Source organism: Mercenaria mercenaria, chromosome 11, assembly GCF_021730395.1.
Source record: "Mercenaria mercenaria strain notata chromosome 11, MADL_Memer_1, whole genome shotgun sequence".
Classification (NCBI taxonomy): Eukaryota; Metazoa; Mollusca; class Bivalvia; order Venerida; family Veneridae; genus Mercenaria; species Mercenaria mercenaria.
Genome location: NC_069371.1, coordinates 57,221,156 through 57,246,763, shown reverse-complemented (window position 1 = coordinate 57,246,763; position 25,608 = coordinate 57,221,156). Strand labels below are relative to the sequence as shown.

The 25,608-nt window shown below is 35.7% G+C and overlaps 1 protein-coding gene and 1 non-coding gene across 3 annotated transcripts in view; one reads left to right on the top strand and one right to left on the bottom strand.

Moving 5' to 3' along the window:
* Positions 1 to 1,986: 1,986 nt before the first annotated feature.
* Trnal-uag (transfer RNA leucine (anticodon UAG)) lies at positions 1,987 to 2,068 on the bottom strand. Its single transcript has one exon. It is a non-coding gene; the product is annotated as a tRNA-Leu (tRNA).
* Positions 2,069 to 2,259: 191 nt separating this feature from the next.
* The window catches only part of LOC123531278 (rac GTPase-activating protein 1-like), a 91,866-nt gene continuing 68,517 nt past the window's right edge, over positions 2,260 to 25,608 (top strand). For both annotated transcript variants that reach the window (XM_045312098.2, XM_045312099.2), the window contains exons 1-6: positions 2,260 to 2,410; positions 4,726 to 4,807; positions 5,459 to 5,600; positions 8,776 to 8,836; positions 20,460 to 20,599; positions 22,720 to 22,915. In XM_045312098.2, the coding sequence (XP_045168033.2) occupies positions 2,399 to 2,410; positions 4,726 to 4,807; positions 5,459 to 5,600; positions 8,776 to 8,836; positions 20,460 to 20,599; positions 22,720 to 22,915 (633 nt within the window). In that variant the 5' untranslated portion in view covers positions 2,260 to 2,398. The remainder of the gene's footprint in view (positions 2,411 to 4,725; positions 4,808 to 5,458; positions 5,601 to 8,775; positions 8,837 to 20,459; positions 20,600 to 22,719; positions 22,916 to 25,608) is intronic.

Here is a 25,608-nt window from a genome sequence, read left to right as displayed (position 1 = left end):
TCATTTTCATCATTAAAATCACTTTGATCAAACTGACTATATGATTTATTTGACATATTTGAAAAAATATTTTGCAAAAGCATTTAAACTAACATCACTTTACATATTGTTCGAATTTTTAAACTTCTTAATGTACTTCCAAAATTTTCTTGGAGATTTTTTACTCATTTCTGACAGTTTCCGTTTCTCTTTACTATATAAAAGACAAATTTCGCCTTACGTTTAGTCGTAACGTATTTTTTTCTGCTATATAGAAAAGTCATTTTAATTACATCAGATCTATTTTAAATAAATAGACGCTTTGAGGCGAAGTATTCAGCTTTTGCCTTTTTACTCTTTTCATCAAACCAAGGGGATTTCCGTTTTATAGCTTTCGTACATTTGTGAAACGTTTTACCGAAACATTGTAAAGAAATATCATGTACAAGTTCAGTAAAAAAAACTATTCATACATTGATTTATCTCATAATCGCCAGATATCAGTTTTCCATTGATTTCATTAAACAAAGTACTTTTACTATATAATAGATCATGGAAATTTCTAGTATTAGATGTATTTCATAATATTTTATCATATAAAACAGGGTTATTCAACTTAATGTGGCTTAGATAATACCGACTTATTCGAACGTATGCTGTACACTGCTGGGAATACTGACATAAGAAAGACCGAAGTAAGTCATTTTGAGAGTTCTAATCACTATGTGCTGGATTCCTACAACTTACATATCTTGATTTAAGTCAATGAGTTTATGCTCATTTAAAAAAGACCGAAAATAGAAACAAAATGTTCTATGTCGGTAGGTATAAGCCTGATGCAAATTATTTACATGTACATAATACCATATTTAATTGTTTATTGAATATTGAAACAAAAAGCCATACATTTACGTAACAAGAGCTTCTTTTGCTTTCCTTGTATAAACCAATTTACGCCACTGTTGCGTTTACTCGGTCAATATAAAGTTTGTTTCTGGTGAGGAGCGAAAATTGCATATAATGATAACTTGATAATGGTAGATTTAACTGGATCGAAGGAACCGGATGGGAGAAAAAACGTTACTTTATCATGTGTAATATGCATGAATAGGAATGTTTGCGTTTTAGACTTGTTACCTTGTTACCTTCATCTGTTACGGAGCGCCTGGGTCAGATTAAGCTCCTCCGATCTTGGTTTCTCTGTGGGGGTCCGAATAGAAGTCTCTGTGAGGTCCGAACGATAGTCTCTGTGGGGGTCCGAATAAAATTTTAAAGTTATGGTCAAAAGTTAAGCACTGTTTGTAGATAGACACTGATCTTAAAACTTGATTTTTGGAAGCGGCCATCTTGATAAATTATGTTCAATTTAGGCCTATTTCATTATACAATTCTCGATACGATGGTCATATATTCCACTTACATTGAACAAACACAAACTACAAATTTAAATTTTACCAAAATAACTTTTTATGTTTTCTACATTCACTGCAATTCTGAACATTAAATGATAATCTGGAATATAAGATGTAACATGGTTCTATAACAATTAAGCCTCGTTGAGTTCGTTTGTATTCAGCTTCTCAGAAATAGCTTCATTTGAATTTAGAACAAAAGATTCAACGTATCTGAAAAGAAAATCACGTGTGTTCACATATAAAAGAAAAACTCCTTTTCAAAAGGCAATGAAACAAGCACACTCGACAAAAACACGCCTGGTCCACCAAAACTATATTCAAGAACCCCTATTAAAGTTTAACAACCAGTTGGGCATCATAACACTTCTAGTAATTTTACTTGTTTAATAAAAACACATTCATGAGAAATTTTAAGTCATACTGTCATACACTTCTAATATCTGTATTAGGTAACAAACTCATGGATACAGATACGGAAAAAATTATCTCAATATTTCCTGGGATCGCGTCACTTTTGTACCAGAACAGAAGAATTTTCATGTTATGACTCTGGAAGTGTGCTAATTTTTATTAAAAATAAGAAAAACGTTATTGGCAGCGGTGGGATTCGAACCCACGCCTCCGAAGAGACTGGTGCCTAAAACCAGCGCCTTAGACCGCTCGGCCACGCTACCAGATGAACATATTGGTCACTAAAATTGTATTAGTACATTTAATAATATTATGCTACAGGTTACAGCTATTGATTTGCAATAGTTGTGTACCAAATTGGTTAATTTTCTCATTTCTAAATTCTTTTGCTTAGCTTTTATCTTTGCAGTTCTCCTCTGCTCTAAATTTGGTATTTCCGGAAATCGCCGTACATTCACGGAAGTTACCGATGATTCAGAAATCAAATAATCTGATTGGTTATTGCGTTTTTGTGTTTAAATCAACAACCGGGAAGGTGAAGTTTGCTCTACTAAACGAAATTTCTATGCAATACTGACAATAAAACAAGCGTAATGAAACGGAAAGTAAGTACTTGTAATTCATATTATGTCTTATCTTGGTATTGATGTAATATCGAAGTGTTTTCCGTTAAAAACCTGTTTGAAAATATATTTTTTTTTTGTTTATTTGCCATTGATATTCCCCACCCGGTACAAATTCTTCAGTATTTATCGTAGCTTTAGTTAGTGGCTCTGCCTAAATTTTGAAGTACAGCAGCGCTTTAGGGTATAGCCAAAGAGCTATAAAAATAAATTTATACTTCTTTGGTATAGCGGACAGCTAACTATTTTTTTTTGCATTCCAATTTAAAGAAATGCAATATCCCAGACTCACCAGTTTCGACGCACATAACAAGCAACATGGCCGCGCTTTTTCATTCAGTAACATACGTGACTCTATTAGATGTTGCATGTACAATAACCTTTTATGCATTGACTCATACCAATAACATCTTATTCTAAACAACTGACTGCCAGAAATCAAAAGGTAAACAACAACTAGTGTGATCGGCCATACTTTTTTCTAACACACCTATTTCGACGCATCTTACATGATACTTGTTACGAAGCTTTTGATTGGCTTAAATATTTGTGCAATCACTGTAAGTAATGTGCTTCACCATAACTGTCATGGATGTTGCAGTAAAACTTGACATAAAAGCAGATGCAAGTAGATAATCAATATTAAGGCCAAATGATATAAATAAATCTGAAAACGTTTAAACATTCATGAACATAAGGGGCTAAGAACATAAATAATCACTCTGCTTTTTTAATACACATTGTCTGATTTTTTTCTTTCATTTTTCGGGACTGCAGTGTTTACAGAGGAATTTGGCACATTTTGTTTTATACAAAACTTTAGATGAACCCAGTGTTTGCAGCCTACTTGGCAAGAGAAAAGAAATGAAGTGTGTAGTAATGATCGCATTGATATATAATGCGTACACCTTCCAAAACAGTGCATAAAATAGTGCGATTACATATATCACATGGCAGTGATGTGACCTTGATAGCACCAAAGTCAGCTGCAGACGTACACAAAAATTTCCAGTAACTTTTTTAATCTAAGCTTCCACAGGGACGTTTTTAAAATGGATGAAAATTTGCATTAGTAGAAACATTAAAAATCATGTATAGGGTAAATAAGAGTTGATAAATATCTTCAAATCCCGAACTTTGCAACCTTTTTATCGGTAAAATTAACCATGATGTTTTCTGTCATTACACCCAGTAACTACGTCATCGGAAACCCAAAGTTAATCGAGAACGAGGTCAAAACAGAAATGGCGTCGAAATAGGTGTGCGTTAAATTACGTGGTGCGACGATATAGTAGTTATTTTCTATATATATATCGGAGAGAAAAACAGCCCTTATTTTCAAAACGTTCAGCTTTTAATAGAAATTCATGTGCTTTTCTCTACATGCCATTGTTTACATATGCGCTGATTTTGACTTATCCTCTGTACCCTAAAATCCTCTATACCCTAAAGCACTGTAGGCAGTGATGAAAGAAAAGTAGTCTGTGGATTCAGTGAGGGGGGTTCGGGGTTCTTCCCTGGAAATTTTTTAAATTGAAGGTTTAAAATGGTGCGATCTGCTGTATTTTAGGCATTTTTCATTGCTCTGTTTACATATATTTTTTTATACAAAAAAGACATAATTCCTCTAAAGAATTTATTTGTGACATCACATCAAAAGTTACGTACTCTGTCTCCAGAGTTATTAACGTCAAAAAAATCTGTTAAAAACAATTCGTCAGTGCTAGTCATGTGGCAAGACTGATTAAAAATAAATTTATGCGTAAAGATCATGCGCAATTCACTGACATGGGAAACCAACTACCACGTGATGTCAGCATACAAATAACACATACACATGTATTTGACAATAAATTTCGGGTTATTACTTTATATTTTGAAGTTATTTTTTTGTTCAGTTTTAGAAAAGTAGCCGGCAGTACAACCGTCAGTAGCTGGCAAAAACGCCGACTGCCGGGCCTTGTAGAGAGCTCTGGAGGATAGGTTGATAGTTTTTGCATTTAGACATAGATTATTGTTACTGTTTTATTATTGTATAAATTTCCATTTCATCCTTTCAACTATATAGAGGTTTCATTTATGCTTTGATATGATACAAACTTTCACAGAATGTTTATCTTGATGATTTCTAGGCCAAGTTTGAAACTGGGTCATGTTGGCCAAGTTGAACAGGTGAGTGATATAGGGTTATCATGACCCTCGTGTTTTTCACTTCTGTGGGAATTGTGTGAAAACTGTTACAACTTAAAACTAGAACCTCTCATTAGAAATTGAAATATAAAACAAAATGTTTTCAGATGGATTCCAAGTTGAGCCTGATGGCAGCCTTTGACGAGCTGATGAGAAATGCAAAGGTTCTAACAGCTGGAATAGAGCCAGGTTATTTTATATATATATATTTTTTTTTATATAGACTAAATGCAAAGACTGCATGCTTTGGCCAGTAATGAAATAGTGCAGATCTGTGTACTCAAAAATGTAAATTACTGAACAATAAGTATATAACATGATTACTTTAAAGTGTTTTTGTTAAAGGTCCAATACTAAGGAAAGTAAACATTTTAATTTCTTTTAAAAAGCACAGAAACTATTTCATTTTATTGGAAAATGAAAGTTGGTATGTAGAAATTCGAAATAAATCGCAGTATATGTACAATTATTTTTCTATGAAGTATGAAGAAAGTTAAAAAGACCTGGGGGGTCATTCTGTCGATTCATTGAAATTTCAACATAATACACATACATTTCTTTGAGTTCCAAAGACCTTCTGTAAATTTTGACCTGCCAATCTTCATTATTTAGTGTCTTGCAGATGTCTATGCACTGGCTATGAAAAAAATTGCCAACTCACTTTCCCTTAGTAATGGACCTTTAACATTCATAGTGATGTTAATAATTGTTATGTATTTTAATTGAACAGCAGGCTTTTTATCTCTTGTTGGAAGTAAAGTTCACTTTAGAGAATATGAAATTGTTACAACATGTCCAAGTAATGTTGAATTTATAAAGATATGATTAATGATTTTGTAGAATTTAAAATGTTTGTGGAGAACCAGCAGTCTTGTAGAAGACAATGGGCCACTTCAGAGGATGAACTACATCGTGTTAGAGGGAAAATGATCACACTGGAATCGGACAACAAGGCACTTGATGCTAAACTAAAACATGCCAGGTATTAATTCAGTTGTTTCATATATTTTATATGCTTTTAAACAAAAATTGCAGGTTCCATGCAGTGTTTCCATTCCCATTTGTACATTTTTAGCTCGACTATTCGAAGAATAGTCTAGCTATTCTACTCACCCTGGCGTCGGCGTCACACCTTGGTTAAGTTTTTGCATGCAAGTACATACAGCTATCATTTAAAGGCATATAGCTTTGAAACTTATTTATTCTTTTTCTAGGTCAATTACCAACCTAACTGGGTCAAGTTCCATAACTCTAACATGTATTTTGAGCAAATTATGCCCCCTTTTGGACTTAGAAAATTCTGGTTAAAGTTTTACATGCAAGTTACTATCTCCAAAACTAATGCAGATATTGAATTGAAACTTCACATGTGTCTTCGGGGTTATAAAACTAGTTGATAGCACCTAGTCCCATAACTCTGACTTTCATTTTGGCCAAATTATGCCCCCTTTCGTACTTAGAAAAATTTGGTTTAAGTTTTGCGTGCAAGTACATACAGCTATTACTAAAAGGCATATAGATTTGAAACTTATTTTTTCTTTTTCTAGATCAATTACCTACCTCACTGGGTCAAGTCCCATAATTCTGACATGTATTTTGGCCAAATTATGCCCCCTTTTGGACTTAGAAAATTCTGGTTAAAGTTTTGCGTGCAAGTACATACAGCTATTACTAAAAGGCATATTGATTTGAAACTTATTTTTTCTTTTTCTAGATCAATTACCTACCTCATTGGGTCAAGTCCCATAACTCTGACATGTATTTTGAGAAAATTATGCCCCCTTTTGGACTCAGAAAATCCTGGTTAAAGTTTTGCGTGCAAGTACATACAGCTATTACCAAAAGGCATATAGCTTTGAAACTTATTTATTCTTTTTCTAGGTCAGTTACCAACCTCACTGGGTCAAGTTCCATAACTCTTAACATGTATTTTGAGCAAATTATGCCCCCTTTTGGACTTAGAAAATTCTGGTTTAAGTTTTACATGCAAGTTACTATCTCCAAAACTAATGCAGATATGGAATTGAAACTTAACATGTTTCTTTGGGGTTATTAAACTAGTTGATAGCATCAAGTCCCATAACTCTGATATGCATTTTGGTCAAATAATGTCCCGTTTCGAACTTAAAACTCTTTCGATATTTAACATTTTGGGTAATAATTTCCTGCTTCTGTGACAATATTTCGAATAGTCGAGCTTGGCTGTCTTACGGACAGCTCTTGTTTATGTTCAGATATGAGCTTAAACATACTGAAAGTTTCTTAAGACTAAGTATGTCCCGCATGTAACAAAAATCCATTTTAATACTATGAAAGTTAATTGTAAGCTTAACTATTTGACTATACATCATTGACCATATTGACAGAAAAATATACTTTGGTTAATAGCAGCTGAGTATTCAGGCTTTTCATCCTTATTTAACAAACAGAGGCCGATATTCGATCACTTCTCGATTTTTTTTCCCAACTATGGTAGGAACACTTCCGGAAATGCAAGGTATTATTTCCCAAATGGTTTAGATTTTTTTTACATTCTAGTATTTCCGGAAGTGTTTCTCTGGTATTGATTTTTTGTCGCACTATAGCTAGCCTAACAGCTCACAGTACCACGTGTTAGCATTACCAGTCTTGTCCGTTTATGTTCTGTGGCATTGATTTTAGTCAGTGTTTCAGGGGAGATAAATTTAATTCGTCTTTTGGTGTTTACTTCCGGTTGAATTTTTTTCCCAAAATGTCACTACAGTAAATCTATCAAATGTGTGGCAGTATCAAAAGAAAATCAGAGGTCATTGTCAGGGGTTCTACTAGACCTGAAAACCCAAGAGTCCCAGGACCCTTGGGTCCAAATTTTGAAGGGTCCTTTTCCAAAATACAGGAGTACGGACCCAGCACTCTGGATCAATAAGCTTTATCAATTAACTTTAACACTTCATTGATTCTGGTTACCTATGTGCACTCGGCATGACGTTACTTGCTGATAAAAAAATCGGTGAGGCATGTCTACATAAAGGACGGGATCTAGAAGAAGATCAAAAGCAGGATGGCATTGAGATCACTTGTCAAAGGTGATTTAACTCCGCCTTCCATACCTTGCTGCATATTATTATCTTAGTGTATTGGAGTTTCGTATACATGCTTTCAGTGACCGTGAGTGTTTATTTTGAATACACCTGTTTATTGTGGACACAGTTTTATTGTAGGAAATGAATGATAAGAGGCAGGATTATGAAAGGAATTAAATTTAAAATGCCCTTGGTCAGAGTGACGCACAGGCAAGTATCATGCCCGGTCCTTTGAGCATCTTTTGAAAATCTCCCGGGTCCGGACCTGGGATTCCGGGTCAAATGGAACCCCTGCATTGTTCGACTGTGGAGTAAAAAACACTGTAAAATCGAGGGTACAGTAATAATACCGCCAAAGAAACAGCTTATAAAACTAAATCATTATATAGAAGTGGCTACAGTAAAAATTTCAGAAAGTCTGGAATATATGCTCAAAAAGCCTCAGTTTGACATATAGTGGCTGACAACATAACCCTTTGTTTTTAAAGATATATTGAATTGTGAATTTTAACGTCTGAAAAATAAAGTGCTGTAAAATTAAATTTATTAAAGTTGAAAATAGTTTTTACTATTCAAATTTATACACTAGTACACATCTTTCAGTGAAAAGCTTTTTTTCCAAAATGGACAATTATCGCGCATTTATTTCCCAATTTAAAAAGCCAGGGCCTCTTCCAAATTTCCGGGTGAAAAGCCCTGGGCTATTGTGGTTTTACTATTGCATGTCAATACTTCACTCACTATTTAGTTCCAATATAAAAAAAACATAGCTCCCATGGCAGCAAATACATGACAAATGCCCCTCAGAGTAGGGGATTGTTATTGTTGGGTAATAGTTTTGTTATATCTGATTGAGGTGTGAAACTTTGGCAAACAGTATTGCCATCATGGCTCTCCTGTTACATTTTATATATAATATAAATCATAATATATATATGAACAAATATTTAAATAGTAGATATATTGGTCTTTGCACTGACTGATAATTAAAAATGTTTAGTTTCAGACCAAACTGCCAGATTATCAAGATAAATTGTAAGGACTGTTTTTTTTTTTGATGAATTATGTTGAAAAATTTGTGTTTCATGTTTGCAGAAATCTGATAGAGAAGGAAGAGCAGAAAAGACTGAAAGTTGAACATGATAAAGAACAACTGGTAGGGCATATGAATCCTCTGTTTTGGTTGACATTTATATTTTAGCTTCCCTGAGTTTGAGCTATTAGTATTGATGGATGATCATCTTCCTGTGTAAACATAATGCCCATCTCTTTCCCTACTCCTCGTTAAAGAAGAAGGCATTTAGTTGACTGTGGATAGGTAGACCACTGTACTATGTAGAAATATAATGGGTTAAGTGGTGAAGATTGAAGTGTAGTAGGATGTGATTTCTCCATAGACCAATTCAGTTTTCAAAATTTCTGAATACAAAAGGTAATAAGTCATGGTCATATGTTTAGGAACAGGATTATAGTCTTCTGTTGGCTTTTTGTGGACTTTCTGAACTTCAAAGATGAACTAAATATATATATATTATTTTGTACCTGTTTAGAAATTTAGTTATATGTATTGATAAAACAACATAGTCAACAGAGATTTATTAGTCCCAGCAAAAATAATGATTTCTCATTTAAAATGGTTGAAAAACTTGAAATGAATCACTGTCTAGTCCATTTTCCAGGAAAAACATTAACTCAGTTTGTCATGTATATATATGGAAGGGTTCCGATACTGATTTCGATGACTTTAAACCTTTGTCCTTCAGGTAAGATGAAACCTTATCCACTAGACCATAATTCAGAAGAAGCTTTCCACCCCCCCCCCCACCACCCCCTCCCCCAATGTGGGGGAGACACATTGATTTTGCCCTGTCCATCAGACTTCATTTCCAATCAGTAACTGGAGAACCGTTTGACATAGAACCTTCAGGCTTCAAAGGATGGTAGGTCAAGGTCATAGGGGCCTGAACACGGAAAAACGTTTCCGATCAATAACTTGAGAACCACTTGACCCAGAATGATTAAACTTTGTAGGATGATTGGACATGCAGAGTGGATCAGGGCTCCGGAAATTTTGAAATCTAATCGGTCCGAGACTACGTCACGTCAACTATGATTACCCCACCCACCATAGTGATACATGTAGTCTTTCATTTTTAACGCGATAGTTCAAAGAGATAACAGTGTCATGCATTATAAAAGATATACCGTTCTCAGAAGCTAATCATACAACGATAAAAGTCAATATGTGTTGTATCAGATGATTACTTTGTTGGAATTTTCTTATTTTCTCCAAAATTCTACAAAGGACAATTTTGCCGAGGTAGTTTAGCACCGTTTTACATCAGAAACGAATCTTATAAAAAAATATCGTTGTGGGATATAACAGCATAGGGCGGTCTTACGCGTTTTGCGTTGTGCTGCAGCTAGCCACTACATTTCTCCAATTTTCATAAAGTAGTGCCGCCCCTGTGCCACGTCGAGGCCCAGCACATCCGACTTCGACAGGGGTATTTTTTTTTATTATATAATTTATTCAGATCAATTGCATCAGTATTAAAATCAATATATTTATACAATATTTACAAGCCAGTCTAAGTGTTCCACGTGGCCATGTAGCAGGATATAGCAAACTAAGTTAACCACTGCTATATTTTTCCACCAGTTTGTCCTGCTTTTGTGTGTTTACAAAAATGTGTCTTTGTTTTTTGTCACGCCACATGCGATATATAGGCAGTGGGTTGAATGCCTGCAGTTTTGGTCCATTGATTGAGATACGCATTAATTCATCCAATAATTCGATGTTAAGGCTACATCTCGTCCGTGTCTTGATAAGGTTTTGTACCGAAAAACCTCTTTCACATTCCACAGAACTTACTGGCAGTACTCTACAGATAGTCATGAGCTTGATCATTTGTGGAAACTCTTCTCTGATCCTGCCTGACCTGATCATTTTCTCGGCGAGAGAGGCACCTGTTAGGATATCCTCTGCATTTTCATTGCCCTCTGATAGCGCAAACATGTGGTTTTTAAAAAGAGGCCACTCCCTCTTTGCTTCATTTGCGTTTATAGGGGGTGCACAACTTCCCCTTTGCCTGCCAAAATGATCGGTCAGCACTGTCAACTTTTTCAAACCAAAACTAGCCTTCTCTTTTACTGACTTTGGGAACGTGTCTGGGCAAAAAATCGACATCGCTTCCCATATATCAAGCCTTGGAAACCTTGCAATCAGACTATTTCTGAGAATATCTGCGAATTCAGACACTGCAACAAGTAACCTAACATCTCTATGAGATCGTTTTATCTCAATTCCGTGAAACTCCTCTGCATTTTCGTAAGTCTCTAGGAATTCACGTAAATGCATACCATAATTTGCATTTTCGACCAAATACTGCTGCTCTATAGAATCGCAAATGGCGGACAGTGATCGTTTCAAGTCTCCGTAACTTATATCACGCTTTTGAAATTGCCTTGAAACAGTAGCAATATCTGCCATGATGTCACTGAAAAAGTGCGTCAAAAACAGAAATTTGTATGCTGACATTGCACTAAATAATGACGATGCCATGACGTCATCGTCTATGTCACTTTCCAGAGATTTTAGGAGTGACGGTAGTGTTCTTCGAACATTTGTTACACAGTTTGCAAAACTAAGCCATCTCACTTGATGAACTGGCAACACCTTAACCTTTGGGTCTTCCAAAACATCCTGCCAAGCGTGCAAGTGCTCAAGCCTTTTACTAGATCTACTGAAATAAGTATGCAGTGTATGTAACATGCTTTCAAAGTATCGCACTTCTTTCACGGACTTTGCGGCATCAAGACTAGAGAGTGCTAATCTGTGCGCTATGCAGTGCATATCTAACATATATGGACTATCAGATTTCAGTCTATATGCAACACCATTTTGTTTGCCAACCATCACGGCAGCACCGTCGGAACTGAAGCCCATAATTTTTGCCACATCTATTTCACAGGCTCTGAGATAGCTAACAAGTGCGTTATAAACGACACTGGAATCTGCAGCCACAAGTTTAATCAATGTCAAGTAGCTTGTCTGCACAATTCCATCTTGCATATAATTTATATAGACAATCAAGTGTTTTTCTGTACCAAGATCAGTACTTTCATCAATCATTATACCAAGCGCAGGACTTCTTCTGAGTTTTTCTAAGAGGCCAGCGTCAAGAAAGCTTGATATAATCTGAATAAATTCACAACATGCTGTATCGTCTTGGTACAGTTTTTTTGTCAATTTTGTGTCGTTGACTAATTGAAGTTCACAGAGCTGTTCATACTTTGCTATTGGCAAGTGTGTCTGGGCAACAGTGTACGCTGTACGAATGAGACGACATACAGCTGCCTCGATTTTATCAGAACCCTTAGTTATGCAGTCTGATACTGGCAATTGTTTTGACTGAGTATCTGTGTCCATTCTTAGAGATTTTTTATGCCCGATACTAATTTCATGGTCTTGTAAAGTAGATATGCGAAAATTAGTCGAACCATTCTGTGCGAACTTTGATTTATTTTTGTGCAATTTACAAAGAGAACAATACATTGCACCATTTTCGAACTTGAGCCACTTGTACGTATCAAGCCAGGAGTCTTGGAAAGACTTATCATCATTTTCGCACTGTCTTGCTTTTTTTTCTGTCTGCTCAGATGAAGTTCCACAGCTAAGTTTTCTTTTCTTTGTATTCACTTTTTCAACATCTGAGCTTTTTTTCAGTACAGAAAATGCATTCTGAACCGGGTCGCCACTCCGGTTTTCATTTTCATCCGTGTTGCCAGTACGGATACTATTACCGATCTGATTTTCAGACCGATTTTCTGATACTGAAACCGGGTCGCCACTCCGGTTTTCTTTTACATGCAGGTTGCCAGCCTGAATGTCATTAACGGTCATTTTTTCAGACCGATTTGTTGAAACCGGGTCGCCACTCCGGATTTCTTTTGCATGCAGGTTGCCAGCCTGAATGCCATTGGTGGTCATTTTTTCACACCGATTTTTTGATAAACTGACCGGTTCGCCACTCCGGTTTTCTTTATCATTCGGGTCGCCAGCCCGATTTTTTTGTACAATCGGGTTGCCAAGCCGATTTTCTGTACTAGTTTCAGCCGGGTTGCCAAGCCGGCTGTTTACTTTTTTGAACATCGCAAGAATATTGCGCTGTGCCATTTCAACATTTGAAAAGGTGACCTGAATGTAGAAAATGATCTTTATATACCCTTCCTGGCACGACCTATTAACAACTTTTGGCCGGCATTGTGTGTGATCTATTTTGTATTTTCTTTACTAATCATATAATTATAAAACTTAATTATGTCGGTCCCTGTGCGATTTTTATTAAATACAATAACCATTTTCTTGATTTTTACGCATGTTCAAACTATGTCTTTTGAATTAAAACAACTCTTTTAATAAGCTTCAATTAATGTCTATTAATTATCGTCAAACAAAACTGCTATCGCGTAAAACAGTCGGTCCGGGTCAAAAGTATGAAAGCATTAATTACTCAAAAGTCGGCAAGTGGTCATTGTTAAGAAATCAGTTCAAGTAAAAAGCAATCGGTCGCAATCAAAGGAGATTAAACACTAAAGTCGGCTAGCTGCATACATTAAATGACAATAGCGCGCGAACAGTGTATCGACACGTGTTGATGACGGACCGATTACATAATTGACAGTCGGATGTTTGACACGTTTATTGATCTTCAGAGGGCGCGAACAACAATTTCCTGCTTAGCAGTTGGTCGTGTATTGAGATTTCGGACCGAAATATACTTTTTTTGATACTTTTTCTGCAGTGATGTCGGACCGATTTTTTTCATTTTTTCAATATTTAAATCGGTCCGAAAAGTGAAAAATCGGTCCAAAACCGACAAACCGGCAAATTTCCGAAGCCCTGGAGTGGATAACTCCTGGGTCACTCGATCAAATGTCAAGATCACAGGGGCCAGAATCCGTCACACTTCATTTCCGATCAATAACTGGAGAACCATTTGACCTATAACCTTGAAACTTCATAGAGTGATAGGCCTTATGGACAAGATGACCCCTGTTGCAGGATAATCTCGATAAATAGAAGGGAGGTCTGGGGGTCCTTCCTCAGTAAGGCTCAGGGGGACAGTGTCCCCTGTGGGGGGTCGCCAGCGATTTTACTCTTTCTGAAACATGAAACTCGAGTCATTAGGCATATTGATGAATATATTTAACAGGAAAATTCAGAAAACATTTATGGTTGGCACAATATACTGACACAGACATAATTTTCAAAACATCACTGTTATATCATTAGTCCTCAATGTCATAATCAGATTGAGAATCAGATTCATTCATTTCAAGACTATGCATGCTTTGTCATAAGCCAGTGTATTTTAAGAAATATTATTGCCACTGGCCAAGTATCATTTAATTTGAAAAAATGATGTCATCAAAATCAAAAAATGTTATCTTAAACTAAAGCAAAGTAGTCTAACCCCTCCTAATGGTCGCCCCTTCCCAATGGTCAGTCTGTGACGCCCCATCGATTTTTATACGCCTGTTTAAAACAGGACGTATTATGGTAAGGTCCCTGGCGGGCGGGTGGGCGGCGTCCACAGACTTTGTCCAGAGCATATCGTCTTCATGCATGGAGGGATTTTGATGAAACTTGGTACCTTTAATTTTTAGGTATATTTTTACATACCTGTACCTGATAAGGATTTTTTGGTGGACTTTGAATATTTTTTTGTGGACTTAGATTTGTTTTTTGAAGTTTTCCATTTGTTGTTCCACTCCTTCGGGTTACAACAGTCAAGTTCCTTAAATTTTGCTCCCATCCTGTGATGTAATCCTTCGGGCGTATATTGCCCCCCTTGGCGGAGCTCTTGTTTACACTCAAGATGCCACGTTTTTTGGTCCAATCTTACTAAAAATTGGTCAGAATATTTGTTACCATGTAATCACTAGGTAAAACATGTTTACACTGTTACTGTGTTACACAGGTGAGCGACCTAGGGCCATCTTGGCCCTCTTGTTTGTTATGATCAAATGGCCAGTAATTATCTGCAATTAGCATGTCACTTGGTGTCAATTTTGTTATTCACAGTTTGATCTCGGTAAAAGGTAATACTCGATCTTTAATTAGTGTCAACATATTTGTGATTTTTTTTTATATTTCTTTCTCAAATACTATTAAAATTTTGTTTTGAAAGAAATATAAACCACTTGATATTTTACGGAATGTAACGGCGATCTTAGATTTTAACCTTGACAAAAAGCACGTAGAGTAGTTTCCCCTTACCGAAATTGCGAAAATGACAGTTTTTGTTGTTTACTGTAACACACGCTGGAATTGTTGATTGCGAAGATGATCATTAGTATTGTGAAGTTAAATGCATGTCAGTGTATTCTGGTAAAATGATAAGAGTAAAACGAAAAAGAAACTGGCCTTAAGTTATAATTGGACACTGGTCAGAAGTCTGAAATATAAATATATATACTGGCTGCTTCTCTGATCAGTGGTCACCTTGCTTAAGTGGCCAAATTGTATTGTGAAGTTAAATGCAAGTCAGTGTATTCTGGTAAAATGATAAGAGTACAACCAAAAAGAAATGGGCCTTAAGTTGTGATTGAACACTGGTCAGAAGTCTGAAATATAAATATATATACTGGCTGCCCCTCCGATCAGCGGTCACCTCGCTTAAAGGAGTTCATCACAATATTTTGTGCACAGCTCAATCGCGCAGCAAGCGATATCCACTGTAAAGTTCAGAATTGTCGGATATGCAGCGCACTCACGCAAAATATATCATATGTACTGACAATATAGGTCGTGCATCCATATTTTACCTTGAAAAGTGATGGTGTTTTATTGGAGGAGTAGTTGTAGGAAGTGCTCAAATCGAATACATTGTGGACAGCCAATTTGAAAGTAAACTATTTCGTCCAGTAATGATGCAGCCGACTCCAAGTCAAATAAAATTCCAGAAAATCTGAACGTAGATATATTTCCTTCGAGTTCAAATGTGACTTCCTAAAATGTTGTTATACTTTATGTGCCCCATCCCGCATTTCACGTAGTAAGACCAGAGTTATGGCCCTTGACAGTCAAATTGTACATAAAGGGTCTAAACATTTGTGTCGCATGTACCTCAAAATTATATGTGCCAAGAGTCTTAAAACCACACAAGAATTAAATTCAGCATGCGAAGTTTTATTTGAGGTTTCACTCAATAAAAGCAGATTTATGTCCCTTGACGTGGTCAAATATATACGTAAGTGGGATGTAAAAGCTTGTGTAGCACGTATCTCAAAAAGTATTTGACTTAGAGGCATGCAATCTTAAAGGAGCATTATTCCGCATGTGAGTAAGAATATTGGTTAAGGAACTGATAATAACATTGTGCAATTTGTTTTGTAAGAAAAAAAATGTTCATTATTTTAGGTGGGTGGGGTAATGAAAAAATACTTTTGTGGGTGGAGTGAATATTTTTTAATTTTTCTTGAAAACAAGATTTTTCATATCATTAAGAAATACTTCGTGTTTTTCTCAGTTTCAGATACTTTCGACATCTGTCAAGACTAATTTTTCTGAGTTAATATATTTATATGTTGACATTTTATGCATAGTTATAGTGGTGTTATTAATTCGGATGCATAAACAGTAACATTAGAGTGAAACTTCGAATAAATAATTGTTTGCAGTAGTTTTATTATGACATGTATGTACTGTTTCTTTAGACAAAAATACCGATTTGGTGTTCTTAATAAACTTTGAATATTGAAAAAAGAAGCACAGGTACCTCTTATTTTTATTTTTTATTTTAACTTGTCATACATAAATCTATAAATATGCAAAGTTACAAAAAATTCTGTCCACTAGAAATAATTGTGAAAAACATCTTTAAGTGGCCAAATTGTCTGTTTCCCCTGGCTGGCTGTTAAGAGAGGTTAGACTGTATATATATTTTGCAACAAAGAATCGTATTACTTTTCCGCTATTTACATTCAGTCTGAATAATATATGTAATATGATGTACAAAATTTAAACACTGCTTTGCTATAAATAATTTTGATTCAAACATGTCTTTTGTTGTAAAAGTTGGATCAATTTGGTAGAACTGTTTTATTGCGCATGCAAAGCGAATAAACGTGCATTTAGCAGATGACCCCTGATTTTTGGGTCACTCCATCAAAGGTCAAGGTCACAGGGGCCTGAACATGGAAACTGTTTCCTTTCAATAACTGGAGGAACACTTGTCCCAGAATGTTGAAACTTATAGGATGACTGGACATGCAGAGTAGATAACCAATATAAATTTTTTGTATCACTTGATCAAAGGTTAAGGTCACAGGAGCCATAACATGGTAAATTGTTTCTGATCAATAACATGACAACCATTTGACACAGATAGGGTGGTAGGACTTGCACAGTAGACGACCTGTATTGATTTTCAGTTTATAACAAAAGACCTAGAACAATACTTCATAGGATGAATGGACATGCTGAGGCCATCCTTAAAAAATTGTTTGTTTGCAGTAACGCGACCCAGAATTTTTAGTGTGAGTAGGTAGGTAGGGATTTTTTTTTTTTTTCGTTTTTTTTTTGTTTTTTTTTTTGGTATGCTAATTGTACAACACCTGCATTTTCTTTTGTAACCCTCTGGTTTATACACCTTCTGGGTACTAACACTTCTCTGTAGAATGCTCACTTGATTGTAACATATCTGCAAGGGTGGTACAAAGTATGAATACTAATATTACTAGTAATATTACCTTTTTAATAACAGTAAAAACAACAGATAGCCTGACACCAGTTAGAAACAGAGCTTATTATCTCCATATGAACTTAAAAATTTAAGATTATCAATATATTAAACAAAAATAATTGGCCAGACCTTTTGAATGTCTTTGCACTGGCTAGGGTAATAAAAAAACATTACATTCCTAAGGATTCAGCATTGAAGTGCATAGCAAAATCTTCGATATTTTAATACCCTGTAGACCTGAGTCTGATTACTAGCACCGCACTCCTTCAAAGCCTATGTATCATGTAATTTTAAGACAGTACTTAATTGCTTTACATTGTTTTCTCCGGGCTTAAGCTATGTTAATATTTTAGGGAGAAGTCATTTCTTCCTCAGCTAAGATTATGGAGAAGTGGAGAGATTTTAGGGAGAGGTGGAGTGATTTTAGGGAAACGCGGAAGGATTTTTAATAGCGCCATGACATGCAAGTTGAAAATGGAACTAAATATACTTATCAATGTAAACCTAATTTCTTATCCTTGTGAATCTAATGTGATTAAAGGTGGATAATCAGATTTTGGCTAAGTAACGGATTTGTTTTAAGCTTTAACATCTGATCATTTACACTCATTTATGTTCAGTTAGCGCTTAATACAAGTTAGGTTTTCACTGGAGATATTTTTAATAATTGGTTTTCCTATTGCAGTTGCCCAACCAAGATCGAGTTATTTTATCATAAGTATAAAATGTGATAAACATACTTTACCTAAGAAAATGTATAACTTACCGATATATTGTATTATATTCGTAAAATAATTGCATTAACAATTACATATATAGAGTGAATTCATTAGAAATGCAAGTCTGAAAAATTATTATTACCTCCCTTTGCCTATCTTGGTTGCAACCAAGATAGAACGAAAAAAAATGAAATTCAGAAGCTACATGCATTTTAAAACCCACCTTTTGATTCAGATTGTTAAATATTTGGTATATCTATCCAATGCGAATGTAAAACTCGGAATTATATGGAAATAAAAAGAAATACCAAGCATTTTAAATATTTTCATATTAAAGGGGAGTAATTACAAATTTTTATGAAAATCAATAAAGTATACATTTCTAACAGGGATCTAACTCTAAGTAATGGGTATTTTTGTTTCTTAAATAAATCTCTAACAGAATATACAAAAAGTAAAAAATGTCACTAAATTTTGCTTAAATGTGATTGACCACCTTTAAACTGCCAATTAAAGTTTTTTTTCACTCTTGCAATGATTGCCTTAACCAAGAAAAGCCTAATCTGAATATGAATACAATTAAAAAAAGCTAGGTTAATTCCATATCAGCAAAAATAAATCAAGCTTCCAGTGCTAATGCACTCAAAGTCAAAACACAAAAACCCATAAAAGCATTTCACAGTCACTTCTTGAATTAAATACATGTCAATAGCAGTGACATCACTATGACATCACACATAATACAGGTCTTCTTTGATCGGCAAGTGTCTTCTTTGATCTGCTACTGTCGGCACACATTAAAAGAAACAGTTGTCAAACAGATTAAACCCAGTTTCTGATGGCAGGTGTCAAAAATTTGCATGAATTTCAGTTACATTATTTAAGTCACAGAAAGTTTCAGTAATAATAACTATGTTTCTAAAGCCTGGGTTTTGAAAAATAGGAAAAAGTGGACCCATGGAAATTTAATTTCACGCAAATAGGAAAATCTAGAAACGTAAACATTATGGATTTCTTTCGCTGGTTTTAGTCATTGCATTGATGTTTAACTTTATAACTAAATTTTCAGGTAAGAAAATTTTGTTTGTCTAATATTTTTGACGTTTATTGTGCTCTTTCCAAGTGAGTTGTGCAGTGTCACTGCAGTTTTATCCTCGGGGCAGATTAAAAAGATTATGCAACGACAAAAGATCGAAACTAAAATTATTATTTGTTTGCAAAATTGTTTGAGAAATTATGACAGAATGACATCCAAGAATTTAACTATCCCAGATGTTTTACGTACGAGAAAAATCATTATTTTACAAATCTAAAACTTTGTTAAATACGTCTGCAGTATTGCACAGATAACACTATGTACCACTATTTGTCCATGTGGAATTTTCTAAACAACTTTTTGCATGAATTTTTGTAGTATATCAGGAAATCGGCAGGGCGTTCGGTAGACCCGAGGTTCTGGGTTTTCACTCGCACTTATCGACAAAAACTCGTATTCGACCCGCACAAAAAAATTTCCCGTGTGTCGGCTTGACCCGAGGAAATTTTCTTTTATGCGTCACGAGTTCGAAAGAACTGCCCCTTGTCAATCAAAATCCCGGTGAATTCGAATATTGTTCGCCGCCATAAGCGGAAGTATGGCAGTAGGCGGAGCTTGGTATATTAATCAGCTTCTGGCAGATGTCAATCATGCCACGCGCCGACTGACACGTGGGCTTCTCGCGGTTTGTATTTGGTACAAAAATGTCCGTCATTGCTAAAGGTATTTATTGATCAATGTGTAAAAGTTAATTGATAAACAATGCATAGAAGAGCAGCCTATTATCGTATTTGTGTCACTTGTTAATTAGCGGTATACAGAAAGCGTAACATTCACACATTTTGTTTCTTATCGGTCATATCGATCATTCATGTAGTTGAACCTCAACGAACACTGTCTAGGAAAACTTATACAAATACAAATAGTTACCCAAAAGAAATAACGAAACAGGAAAGAATGAAAACATGGCACCGATAAAAAAAAAATTCCGAGTTTTGGGTTAAAAAATTGTTTGAGTCGCGGCGATTTTCGTGAGTCGGTCGCGTTACTGCAAACAAACAATTTTTTAAGGATGGCCTGAGTAGAGGTCACTTAGCCAACCATCAGTGTCTCTTTGATTTTCGCTCATGTCCTTGATTGACTTCTTGCCTGTTACTACTATGCTTTGGGGTAGACATGCGCTTTTCTCCAAAAGCATCTTCTAGTTTGCTTGTTTGTTCTACCTGCACTGGCATTTTAGCAAATAGTGGAACATTATATTTTTTCCTGTAGGAGCGCCAGATTGCATTGATCCGTGAGTTACTGATGGATAGTAAGCATGGCAGCAAACTTGACCAGCATGATCGTGAAAGACTTGCATTCCTCAGTACCACAGCTCAGAGATCAACATATGAAGATTCACCACCTAAAAGGTAGATCTTTTAGTTGACTTAATCTGTAAATGCAATGTTATTAGAGAATAGGCTTTGCATTAGCATTAGCATTAATTTTGTGAAATGTAAAGCAAAAACCCACTTACCGGTCAAAAATCTATGAGCACATATATGTACTTTTAGATGTAAATACTGCCATTTTTGTTACAGCGCAACATTTCGCTTACTTAATTTTTGCAGCATACCACACTTCGTCCTCCCCCTGAATAATTATCAACCCTCACACAAGACCCTTTGGCTTGTGATTAAAACTTCGGTTAGGTACACTTAAGGTTGCTGGTATTAAGGTAGTTCTGCACGTTTGATATACCGAAAGTGATGGCGTAACGTCATTTATCCGGAAAACGTAGAATAAAGCCTGGTTTCGGCGTAAGGAAATGAAAATCAGTTTATGAATCAAAGGCAACCTGTAAATAAATTTATTAAATTGTAACAGTCTCTATCTTTCTAAAGTTAAAATATGTTATTAAAACATCTGACACGTTAAATAATTCAAAATAATGTATTTAAATTAGCTTCAAATAGGCAGTTCACTTTAACCATGGCCAAATATCTCAGAAATAAGCACACGGACCTATACATTTTATTTTTACTGTATTATAGGCCATATATTTATCTACGACTGTGAGAACTTTCATTAAAATCTACATTGTAGAAAATTTTCTATTAGCGAAAATGTTATGAAACTTGCTATTTTCCCATAGACTCCCATTATGGAAAATTGTGTGAGGTCCAAATTTTTCAAATCAGTCTAGCAAAGAATCAAGCTCATGACCCTATCCTTTTTATTTGCTGAATTTTCTAGGTATATTCTGAAGTTTAGAAAAATCAAAGTTTAATCAAATTCTACATTGTAGAAAAAATTTCGATCCAGACGTGCAGAATTACCTTAAAGACAGTTTTCACATATTTTGTGTAAGTTTTACTGCTCTTATTATGCCCCCCTTCGAAGAAGGAGGGGTATATTGTTTTGCAGATGTCGGTAGGTCGGTCGGTTTGTTGGTATGTAGACCAATCCGTTTCTGGATGATAACTCAAGAAAGCTTGGGCCTAGGGACATGAAAATTGATAGAGAGGTTGGCCATAACCAGCAGATGACCCTATTGATTTTGAGGTCAGTAGGTCAAAGGTCCAGGTCACAGTGAGCCGGAACGGTTAAACCGTTTCCAGACGGTAACTTGAGAATGCTTGGGCCTAGGATCATGAAAGTTGATAGGGAGGTTAATCATGACCAGCAGATGACCTATATTAATTTTGAGGTCAGGAGGTCAAAGGTCAAGGTCACAGTGACCTGGAACAGTTAAACCGTTTCCGGACAATAACTTGAGAACGTTTGGGCCTAGGATCATGAAAGTTCATAGGGAAGTTAGTCATGACCAGCAGATGACCCCTTTTGATTTTGAGATCAGTAGGCCAAAGGTCAAGGTCACAGTGAGCCGGAACAGTTAAACCGTTTACGGGTGATAACTTAAGAACATTTGGGCCTACGATCATGAACATTGATAGAGAGGTTAGTCATGACCAGCAGATGACCACTATTGATTTTGAGGTCAGTATGCCAAAGGTCAAGGTCACAGTGACCCGGAAAAGTTATATGGTTTCTGGATGATAACCAGAATGCTTGGGCCTAGGACCACGAAACTTAATAGGGAGGTTGATCATGACCAGCAGATGACTCCTATAGATTTTGAGGTCAATAGGTCAAAGGTCACATTGACCCAGAACTGTAGAACTTTTGTGTACAGTGACCAGATCATTTCTGTTCCATGTGCAATTACTGAATTCATCAAGGGGGCATTTCGTGTTCTACGAGCTCTTGTTTAATCAGACTTTTTGTGTCGAGGTTTGTTACAGGGAGATATGTCACTTACAGTGATAGTTCCTCTAAGGTATGTTCAAACTGAGGTCAAAACTAGGTTACTAGGTCAGTTATTTGAAAAGTCTTGTTTACATACAATATACGTTATCTTTATCCAATATGCAATTTTGTCTATAAAATCTATATGAAGCATGATACTTGTTCAATTAGAGTCAAAAACTAGCTCAAAGCATTATAAAACTTTATCATTTTCACATTTTCTGCACATCTCTGATACTAGGTTGTCCAGGATCAATGAGTCAAACCACTCTGTCCTGTCTGATGAAGATATAGATTACTGGGATAAGACAGAGGAGGATCTAGAACCACCTTGTGGAGGTCGCCGACAACGTAGCAAACGTAACAAGAGACCTTCAGCTCCACCCCGGGAAGACTTGAATGAGACACCACCAAAACGACATAAAACCGTGACTGAGGTTTGTTCTTTTACACTTCCTGCTATAATAAATTGTCTCCCTAAACAAAGTTTAGGAGGGACTATACTCATAATACTGGAAAAGCCAAGTCAGAGAGTCTGTGCACTTGTGATAATTCTTGAAAGGTTGGGTGGATGGAGTTAATTTTTAGCTTGACTATATATATATATAAAGTATATGGAAAGCTATCATACTCGCCCTGGCATTGGCGTCTTTCCGCGTCCACACCTTGGTTAAGTTTTGATGCACTTTCTCTTTTTTCTCCTTATCTCTGTTATTACTTCATGGATTTGCTTCAAGCTTGAAATAGTTATTCCTCATCATCACCCACATCATATGACACAAGGTCCATAACTCTCATACCGATATTTTATGAATTATGCCCCCTTTTTACTTAGAATTTCAGATTAAAGTTTTGGTGCACTTTCACTCTGTCTCAGTTATTACTAAATGGATTGGATTCAAAGTTTACAACAATTGTTTGACATTATCACCAACATCATATACACAAGGGTCATAACTCTTGCACCAATTTTTCATGAATTATGCCCCATTTTACATAAAATTTCAGGTTAAAGTTTTGATGCACCTTTTTTTAGCTCATCTGATTTTTTGAAAAAAAATGATGAGTTATTGTCATCACTTGAGCGGTTGTCGGCGTCGGCGTCGGCGTTGCCTGGTTAAGTTTTATGTTTAGGTCAGCTTTTCTCCTAAACTATCAAAGCTATTGCTTTGAAACTTGGAATACTTGTTCACCATCATAAGCTGACCCTGTATAGCAAGAAACATAACTCCATCTTGCTTTTTGCAAGATTTATGGCCCCTTTTGTACTTAGAAAATATCAGATTTCTTGGTTAAGTTTTATGTTTAGGTCAACTTTTCTCCTAAACTATCAAAGCTATTGCTTTGAAACTTGGAATACTTGTTCACCATCATAAGCAACCCTGTACATCAAGAAACATAACTCCATCTTGCTTTTTGCAAGATTTATTGCCCCTTTTGGACTTAGAAACTCAGTTTTCTTGGTTAAGTTTTATGTTTAGGTCAGCTTTTATCCTAAACTATCAAAGCTATTGCTTTAAAACTTGCAACACTTGTTCACCATCATAAGTTGAACCCTGTACAGCAAGAAACATAACTCCATCCTGCTTTTTGCAAGATTTATGGCCCCTTTTGGACTTAGAAAATATCAGATTTCTTTGTTAAGTTTTATGTTTAGGTCAACTTTTTCTCTTAAACTATCAAAGCTATTGCTTTGAAACTTGCAACACTTGTTGACCATCATAAGCTGACCCTGTACAGCAAGCAACATAACTCCATCCGGCTTTTTGCAATAATTATTGCCCCTTTTGGTCTTAGAAAATCATTTTCTTGGTTGAGTATTATGTTTAAGTCAACTTTTCTCATAAACTATCAAAGCTATTGCTTTAAAACTTGCAACAGTTTTTCACCATCATAAGTGGACACTGAACATCAAGAAACATAACTCTATCCTGCTTTTTGCAAGAATGATGGCCCTTTTTAGACTTAGAAAATCATGGGTAGGACAATATTTCTATTACACAAAAAAAATCAGATGAGCGTCAGCACCCGCAAGGCGGTGCTCTTGTTTCATCTTTTATTAGCTCACCTGTCACATAGTGACAAGGTGAGCTTTTGTGATCACCCTTCGTTCGTCGTTTGTCATCAGTCCGTGCGTCCGTGCATGCGTCAACAATTTCTTGTCTGCACGATAGTGGTTTCATTTAGGATTTTATTATCCCCCGACGAAAGTCAGAGGGATATAGTTTTAGCGTTGTCCGTCCGTCTGGAGCCATATCTAGGAAATGGTTGGGAATCTTTATTTAAAACTTCATATACATGTTCACCACTATGAGTTCTTGCGGCCCGTCAAGTTTCAGTCAGATTGCCCAAGTAACACCAGAGTTATGGCCCTTAGAATTTCTAGTGTTAACTAATAGGTACTATAAATATGGTAATTTCCTGCATCATAACTTTTGATATATTTCACCTAGAACTATGAAACTTAAACAGAATTTAGATCACCATAAATGGTTGTTGTACACACAATTTCGTTTGGATTTTATCTGTAAATTTAGAGTAATTGCCCTTTAATTGTATAAAAATCCACATATTTGTACATAACAAACTTACCATTTGTAGAATTTCATTAAATTTCTTTCATTCTTTTCCATGAACATTTATTGTAAACAGTGAATTGTGTACCCACACCCTGTCACCCCCTTACCTTGATCACCCCCTCCCCAGAAACCCCCCCCCCCCCCCCCCCCCCCCCCCCCCCAAAAAAAAAGAAAAAAAAAAAAAGAAAAACAAAAATCATTATTTTACATTTTTTTCAGACAAACTTATAAACATGTTCACCACTATGAGGTTATGGGCCCATCAAGTTCAGACAGATTGCCCAAGTAACACCAGAGTTATGGCCCTTAGAAATTTCTAGTGTTAACTGTATAGGGTACTATAATCTATAGATATGCAATTTCTGCATCATAACTTTGATATATTTGCCTTGAACTATGAAACTTAACAGAATTAGAGCACTATTATGTGGTTGTGCTCACACAATTTTGTACAGATTTCAGAGTTATTGCCCTTTAATTGTCTAAAAATCCTTATATTTGTACATAACAAACTTATAATTTGGCAGAATTTCATTAAATTTCTTTCATTC